Here is a 9,022-nt window from a genome sequence, read left to right as displayed (position 1 = left end):
TTTCTTGTCTCGTGATACAGTGTTTACGCCCCACTACACATACGCACACATACACACACACAAACATACACACTCACACACACATCCTCTCTCTTTCTCTCTCTTCCCCTCTCTCTCTCTTCATCCCTCCCTTTCCGACAATCTCCTTTCTATTTATCTATTAAATGCACCTATCTCTATAACACTTTCTTTTCCATTTCCCGTAGCGTCTTGTTGGAAGGAGAAAGTGCACTGTGTGTTAACCTTCCAGTATCATAGAAAAATGGAACGCAACAAATCAAAATCTTCAACACATGACAGGACGTTTTGCATTCTTAAGATTCGGCAAAATAAAGTCCTAGATCGAATTTTATTTTTTGTTTTGTTGGAAGAAAACATCTTACTTGAAATGAATTAGTTTATCGGTCACTACAATTCCTGCACTATTAATGACAGCTGCAGAAGTCAGTCATATCAATTATTAAGAAGCTATGATATCTTTCTCTATTTTCTTTTACGTGAAAAATAAAGATGCCTTATATGTTTGCCTTTAAATAACCAGTCATTACAATATTTGAATTCATGCGAGAGAAGCATTGAGAAATCTCTTGAATGCCTATCTGTTTATTATATTTAAGATGTCTTGTACAAAGTGACATGTCAACGAGCTTTATATCAAACAAATCATAAACAATAATTATAATATGATATTGTTAGCAATCATTATCGTATTAAGCCAGTCATGACACTTCCAGAATTTTGTGTTGTTAATTCTAGCATTGTTTTCAAAGTGCTACAAAGTTTTCTCAAAGTATTTTAAAACAACTTATTTAAAACATACTAAGGTTGATATTAGTTCCACATTTTCTCACAGGGAAAGCCATTTAAGAAGAGAGGTTGATCGATTACATCAGCCCCAGCGCACAACTAGTACTTATTTTATCGACCCCAACATGATCAAAGGCAAATTCCATCCCAGCAGCATTTGAAAACAGAACGTAAAGTCAGAAGAAATACCGCTAAACATCTTTCTGGCGCAGTAGCTCGCGCCCTATATACCATACTAAGCTTTATCTTGCAAACAAGAAATTCTTCCTCTTTTATAATATGTAATATCTATTTTATACAAGGTAAATAATTTCTTTAATAACGATTCACTGAAGCCCAAATTTAGTAGGCGAGGAATGCAATCTTTTAAACTGATACTAGTTTATCAAAAAATTCTATTTATCGACCACAATGGAATACAAAAAGTTGACGCTGTTAACACTAAAATCACTGCATTTGTCTTAGTCACGAAATGTGTAGAGCAATATGATGAACGACACCAGCTTCAGTATTAACTACGAAAGTGAAAGAAATAACCCGAAAACAAGACCACATAATATGTTTCAGATGATATTTGGAGTGCGGGTACCATATCACACACACACACACACACACACACGTAAGTGCACACACACAAACGCACACACACACGCACGCACGCACACACACACACACACACACACACACACACACACACTCAGACACACACACACACACACACACACACACACACACACACACACACACACAAACACACACACACATGGCGAATATTTGAACTGTTGCTAACATATGTATTATTGAGAATATTTGTATGTAGCTACCTCTTTGTATATTATAGAGAATATTCTAAAACCGTGTCATCAGACTAAAATGAAAAGCTTTCCTTCACCGAGAAAGTGAAACTCTAACTAAAAAATGTGCAGCTCTCATTTTTCTTTTGATGGTACGCACATTAGTACTACACATTGACTACGCCACAGAAAGGAGTAAATGTTACTAACAAACAAGATTACCATGACAACACAATCACTATAACATCTCCTATACTACCGTTATTCTCCCACTGCATCACATCTCATTTATCAATGTCATCATGATTCTGAAATGGATTTTACTAATGGGGATGTTGTTGTTAACAGGAATGAGTCATTATGCAAAAAAGAAAAAAAGATATTTTGACAACAGGCTGCTAGTGAAGAAAAATGGCATTTTTCTTTTCATATCTGGACTCGGCAGAAATTTGTGATTGCGTTTGTCGTCTTGTATTATACCTGGTCTACACGATTTTTGTTTTGCAATGCTGGCATTCAATATCGATAAGCAGTAATCAGACAGATTAAAATCTCATTAATCTATTTAAATATTCGAACTTAAAATTCATAGTCAACACTAAATTTAAATTAGGTAACTTTTTCGGCATTCCATTATACTTACACTTCTCAATATCATTTTCACGGAAAATCGTATGAAATTTTATAGTTTATTGACAAGAATTCGAAAATCAGCTATGTTTTATATACAGTGGTTTCTGATTTGATTTGCAAAAAGTGCTCGTTTTATCCAAGCAGTATGGAAAGAAACCAGAAAATCATTTTAATGAAATGTATTTGACAAATAAGCAGATTACTATAATGAAGAATTATACGGAATGATTTTAACTAGAAAATAAAATGCATTAGAAATAATAGCAATAACCTTTCTAAAACAGAAAACACAATATAAAATATTATCGTTTTCCTTATAATCTTGAAGTACTTGAATTGTAAATGAGGTCCTATTTCTTGTACATAGCGGCTTCCGTATTTCTTATACAATCAAGTAATAGTAAGTCCTCTGATTTCTGTCCTTCAAATGGTCAATATTTGAAAACTGTATTGTTTATTGCGTTAAAGTGTTATATTTTAAGTGTGAATCCTTTTGAATTGAAGTATAGCAAATACTTTCAGAAACTGGCATGATATGCAAGTGCGCTAAATTATCGAAATGAATTTTGAATTTTGAAATATAAATGGTAGTTTTGATATCAAACAAAAGATACGGAGTAATGCTAAAGCATTCCATTAATTTTCCTACATTTGTGACATATGCATCTGTTACAAACAAGGAGTCATATATGTTATCGCATGAACATACTGATCAGGAATGGAATTCCGGGTTTGTCTTACTTTGTATTGATTCAGGCATTGCTGTGTGATAAGAAGTTTACTTCACAAACACAGGGCTCCGACGATCAGTTCCGCTGCACAACACCTTAGGCAAATACTTTCTGCTATGACGTCGGGCTGATCAAAACCTTGTGTAAATTTGTTATATGGAAACTGAAAGAATCCCGTCGCATATATATATATATATATATATATATATATATATATATATATAATCCGATGTATAGGTTTTCGTCATTGTCGTCAAGAAATATCAGCTGCAAAAGTTGTGTTTATGTGACGAAAACAAAGATTATAATCTTAAGAAATCAAAATATTTTTGTCTTTTTAAGAGAAAAATAATATTATTTGAAGTCAAATGAAAAAGTTCAAATCAAGCGACTTAAACAACATCGGGCAGAGAAACGTACTCAGCCGAAAGTATACACATTTTAAAAGCAAAATTTTAAGATGTAGGCAATTATTATATGTTTAAAATATAAACAAGCTTTCATATACTGAAGAGGTTCGTTATTCCGTTGTTTTCACTTCTCAGATACTATCAAATTTTAATATATACTCACGTGAAATTAATTTTCTTTAATAGACGTGATTAAGGTGAAAGGTTTCACTAGTACATAACCTTCTACAAGCAAATCTCACAGTTATAGAAGTCTACTTAGTTAAATTTGATAGTTATGAAATTAGAATGGTAAATGCCATACATTAGAATAAAATATTTAACGAAAAGTTATGAATGCTTTTAAATACCTTCCGTATTGAAATTACTGATATATTCTGGACAGCTTTGTACTGCTACAGTCCCTGCTGCGGTATCTGGCCAACACATGATATTATCCCATGTTCTATTGCAGTAAAGTCCTGGAAAAGATAATAGGTATGTATGTATGAATATATGTATGTATGCATGCATATATATATATATATATATATATATATATATATATATATATATATATATATATATATATATATATATATATATATATATATATATATATATATATATATATATATATATATATAGATAGATAGATAGATAGATAGATAGATAGATAGATAGTGAAAGTCAGGAGAGTATGTGTAGAGATAGTGCAAGACCAACGATCTCCAAGTAGCGATAGAAATACCAAGAGAAAACAGTGCTTGTCTATGACAAGAGGCTGAATTATGTTAGCAAAATACAGTATGCCAATCATTCTAGGGCTAAATTTAGAAGCAGGGTAGGATGTCTGCATTTTTTGGTAGCATATCAAGGACATATTCCATATTGAGATTCACTTAAGATTTTTTAAAAAAGGCATTGAAAAAGAAGGCTAGTCTTTAAGATACAATTTCTTTTTAGTTATGTGAGGTGACCAGAAGAAAACAGTATGTTTAATTCTTCTCTCTTAGCGAATAAAAAATCACTATGCACATTGTAATATTAGATTAGCTTATTGGCGGCGAGCTGGCACAATCGATAGCACGCCGAGCAAAATACTTTGCGGTATTTCGTCCTTCTTAACGTTCTGAGCTCAAATCCGCCAAGGTCGACTTTGTATTTCATCCTTTCGTTGTCGATAAAGTAAGTACCAGTTGAACACTGGGATCAATGTAATCGATTTACCTCTTTCTCCCCAAATTATTGGTCCTTTGTCAAAAGTTTGAAACCAATATTAGTTCGCCTGAGGGCCGCGAGCTGTCGGAATCAGTAGCGCACCGGCCAAAACGCTTAGCGGCATTTCGTCCGTATTCGTTTCCTGAGTTCAAATTCCACCTAAGTCGACTTTGTCTTTCATCCCTTCGGGGTCGATAAAATATTAGCAGTTGAATAGTGGGGTAGATGTAACCGACTTCCCCTTCCCCTAAAATCACTGGCCTTGTGCCAAAATTTGAAACCAAAATTGGTATTAGAGAAATTAAATGCCGGAGTCGATTGACTTCACAACTCCCTTCCACTTTTTCCCATAATGGAAGTCATAATGTACTCTTAATATGTAACACACGTTTCTATTACTACAATTAATATATTAGCCAACCGAGTAAAATAAGAAAGACAGGTATCTTTTTTCATGTTTGATTAATTTGATTTTCGAAATTTATTTATATATTTGATGTGTCATTAGCTTTTAATTTGTTATTCTACTTTTAGGGTGGACATTAATGAACTTGCAGTGAAGTAATTCAATATATTAGATGCACGCTTATGTTTGTCTTCTATAACATATAAAACTTTTAATGCGTCATACATCGATTCTCTTGAAGAAAGCTATTCTTTTGTAAACCGGAGGAGTTGATCGCAACTCTGGTTACCAACGGATCATTCGGGTTTACATGCTACTCTCTCAGTATGCTGTGCCTGCTTAAAAGTAGGATGATTCAGGTAAATTTGTTAGCCACTGACAATAAGAAACTTTAGGATTTAGGTGCAGCAACAATTGATGTTTGTATAATTGTATAAGTTATATCTATATCGCTTATTACCGAGGAATGAAAACAATTTTAAAGTTAATTAGAAAATCGTGGCCGTTATAACCCAGTGAGCCAATCATAAGTTTTTCAATAATAAAAAAGAATTCATACATATGGGTGAAAATTAGGTAATTACAATAAATTAAAATCTACTTAAAATAAAAATTGACAGTTCACATCGAAACCAATAATGAAGATTGAATGCATAATATCTTCATATCGCTTTAGAAAAACGCATTGATTAGGAGACAAAATATAAATTTCAGACGATTAAGTCATTATTCTGAATTTAAACGTACGAAAATTCTTATAAAAAATATGACGCCCAATATAGTTGTAACATGTTCATGTTATTATCGCTACTGCAAAATGCTGCTTTTGTGGTTTGATATTGTTTAGATTTCTATGACTTTCTTACAGAAAAATAATAAAAAATATTCATAGCATAGAATCATATGTTTATAAAATATTTCACATTTGAGGAGATGAAGATAAAAGAAAAATATAATTTGACTGCATTTTAAAATCATTCTTTGTTGTATTCTGTAAATGAGCATTGTTTAATTATTTAATAATGTGATATTTTCTAAACCGAAAACTGGGAATAGAAATATTCGGAAAACTTCAAGTAAGCATTAAAACATTAAGATATTAAAACAATTGCGGTAATATTATTTCTAGATTTATTTAAGTTATATATCTTTAATATCTTTTTTATTACTGGAAATTAATGAAGTGCTTGATTATTATAAACATGAAGTCGTTTTATCAGAAGCAGTTCAAAAGTATTCTAGTAATCCTAGATGAACATGATTAGATGTGTAATTTCCTCATAAATACTTGCTAAACTAGTAAATAATAGTTGCGTCCAAAACCAATTAGTATAAGATATGATAGCCATGATAACAAACTTTTAGTATTAAGAGTATAACTTCATTGAGGAACTCAATAAAGAACTTAAAGAAAATGTTACTCGTAACAAAGCTATTGTATTCATGAACAGGAAATTGGAAGATTTCTAAGAATAGTAGTAGTTTTGTATGTTAGTATATTAGTATCATTTTATGTATATGTTAGAGAATATAGTATCATTATATATATATGGGCAATGGATGCGTGCAATAGTTGTAAGTTTGAACAAAAATCTTTTACGGTATTTTCCTCTGATCTTTAGTGTTCTTATTTCAAATTATGCTGGGGTCAACTTTACATTTTATTATGATCGAAGAATTAACAATAAGTTGCTGAAGGCACTTTAACCGAATAGTTAATCCCCACAAGTATATTCCCCTGTACTTATTTTAGTAATAGTGTGTATATTATATCTCCATTAGTCTTTAGTAAGAAAGCCAATAATTCTGTTGCTTCACTGGTATGTCTGGGTGGACCAAGGAATCGCATTCTACCATAGAAATGTTATGTGATACTCCTTATAAGGTTTAGACTGTAGATATTCTGCCCGACGTGCTTCTGGGAGTTTTACTCTCAAGTTAATAGCTCTAAATATACACTGTAGTACTACAGAAATTAAACAAGTTGTACTCTTTAACAGAAAAATTATAGAAAATCAAAAGAGAATCCTTCTGAAAGAATATCCTTCTGAAAGAATATCCTTCTGAAAGAATATCCTTCTGAAAGAATATCCTTCTGAAAGAATATCCTTCTGATATTTCTTGGTGACTATTATCTCAAAATCTACAGATAATTTATTGCTGAATTACTCACCTATGGAAACCATGCTATTGTCTTACGTTATATATTTGGTCGTAATATAATCCTTACAAATTTGTATTACTGGGTCAGACTGTTTAGATTATTTTCTTCATGTCTGTGATAAATGGAATCTGACAATATCTGAGATCTACTAATTCTTTTATCAATGCTAGAATACCCATTAAGCGTTATATTAGCATGCATAACCTCTTGCTTGGCTAGCTAGCATTTCCAGTATGCAGCTTTTTTCGGCAATATTTCCGTAAAGCTTTTAATAACATGCAGATATTCATGCTGGATAGATTGTATAAACTGACTATTTATATGACGTCTAAATGATGCGCAAATTATAAGGAAATAACAATAGTCTGTCCTAGTAGTTATCAACATACAAATTTAATTACCTTCCACTTTCACATGGTTATTCTGTTGGAAACTGATCACTTTATACTGTATAGATCTTATAAATAAAAAAACATGTTCGTGCAATGTGTACACCAGGAGATATTGCACGTAATCTTAATGTCATTCTCTTGTAATATGACAGCGGTTTGTAATCTGATCCTTCCTGCAAACCGTCATTAACGATAAAAATGTATTTTGCATAACAACCGTGTCAATTTCAAAAACCTCAATATATTGAATCCTTTGTTTTGAAACTATGAATTATCTGTATATTTGGATTTGATTTGATGGTTGTATTTATATAATAACTTAATTATATCTAAATATGACACTTCAAATTTTGTAGCCAGACCCCGGAGACATCATGCAAAAAGCTGCTAAATTATCTCTGATTGAGCTCTGAAATACAAATATATTCAGATGGAGTTCAATTTTCTTTAGATTTATTGATGTTAACTCAGAACACACTTAGGCACATGCATGCATGCACTCATCCATACAAGCAAATACATGAATACATACAGATATATCCTTATACACATATACATGCATGTGTGGAAGTGTGTGTGCATGCGTGTATGTATGTATACATCAACACACACACACACACAAACATACACATACACACATTTATATGTAGAATAAATAATATCTATTGTTGTAGTAAAGTTTCTAGCAGATGCTACACAAGCAGAAGAACAATGCAAACATATACAGACTTTTGTTAAAATACAGTATATAGAGAGATAGGTAGGTATATATATATATATATATATATATATATATATACTCTTTTACTCTTTTACTCTTTTACTTGTTTCAGTCATTTGACTGCGGCCATGCTGGAGCACCGCCTTTAGTCGAGAAAATCGACCCCAGGACTTATTCTTTGGAAGCCTAGTACTTATTCTATCGATTTCTTTTTGCCGAACCGCTAAGTTACGGGGACGTAAACACACCAGCATCGGTTGTCAAGCGATGGTGGGGGGACAAACACACACACACATATATATACATATATACGACAGGCTTCTTTCAGTTTCCGTCTACCAAATCCACTCACAAGGCTTTGGTTGGCCCGAGGCTATAGTAGAAGACACTTGCCCAAGGTGCCACGCAGTGGGACTGAACCCAGAACCATGTGGTTGGTAAGCAAGCTACTTACCACACAGCCATTCCTGCGCCTATATATATATATAATTAAAATAGTAGGGTAAAAAATTGGATATTAATTAACATCAATTTAATACCAGGTAACTAGCACATTAAAAGAATTAGGAGATTCAGAAAAAAGTATCTGTGATCTCTTTAGGATTATTGTATATGTATATATAAAAGAGACCACTAAGTGGGCTGCTAATATGCTAGAAGAAGATCACCGAATAGTTCTCAAAGAAAAAATCCAGCGAAGAAAAAACATTCGGGCGAAACTAGTGAAAATTACAGAAATAAATACAAAGTTTATCCGTAGATAC

At 32.4% G+C, this 9,022-nt stretch overlaps 1 protein-coding gene across 1 annotated transcript in view; it reads right to left on the bottom strand.

The window, feature by feature from the left end:
• Window positions 1-9,022, bottom strand: part of LOC106884341 (glucagon-like peptide 1 receptor) — a 221,311-nt gene that overhangs the window by 71,726 nt on the left and 140,563 nt on the right. The window contains exon 3 of the mRNA XM_052970164.2: window positions 3,726-3,836. Coding sequence (XP_052826124.2) covers window positions 3,726-3,836 — 111 coding nt within the window. The remainder of the gene's footprint in view (window positions 1-3,725; window positions 3,837-9,022) is intronic.

The sequence above is a fragment of the Octopus bimaculoides genome, chromosome 8 (genome assembly GCF_046866305.1).
Source record: "Octopus bimaculoides isolate indiv1 chromosome 8, ASM4686630v1, whole genome shotgun sequence".
Taxonomy (NCBI): domain Eukaryota; kingdom Metazoa; phylum Mollusca; class Cephalopoda; order Octopoda; family Octopodidae; genus Octopus; species Octopus bimaculoides.
This window is presented reverse-complemented; position numbering and strand designations above follow the sequence as displayed.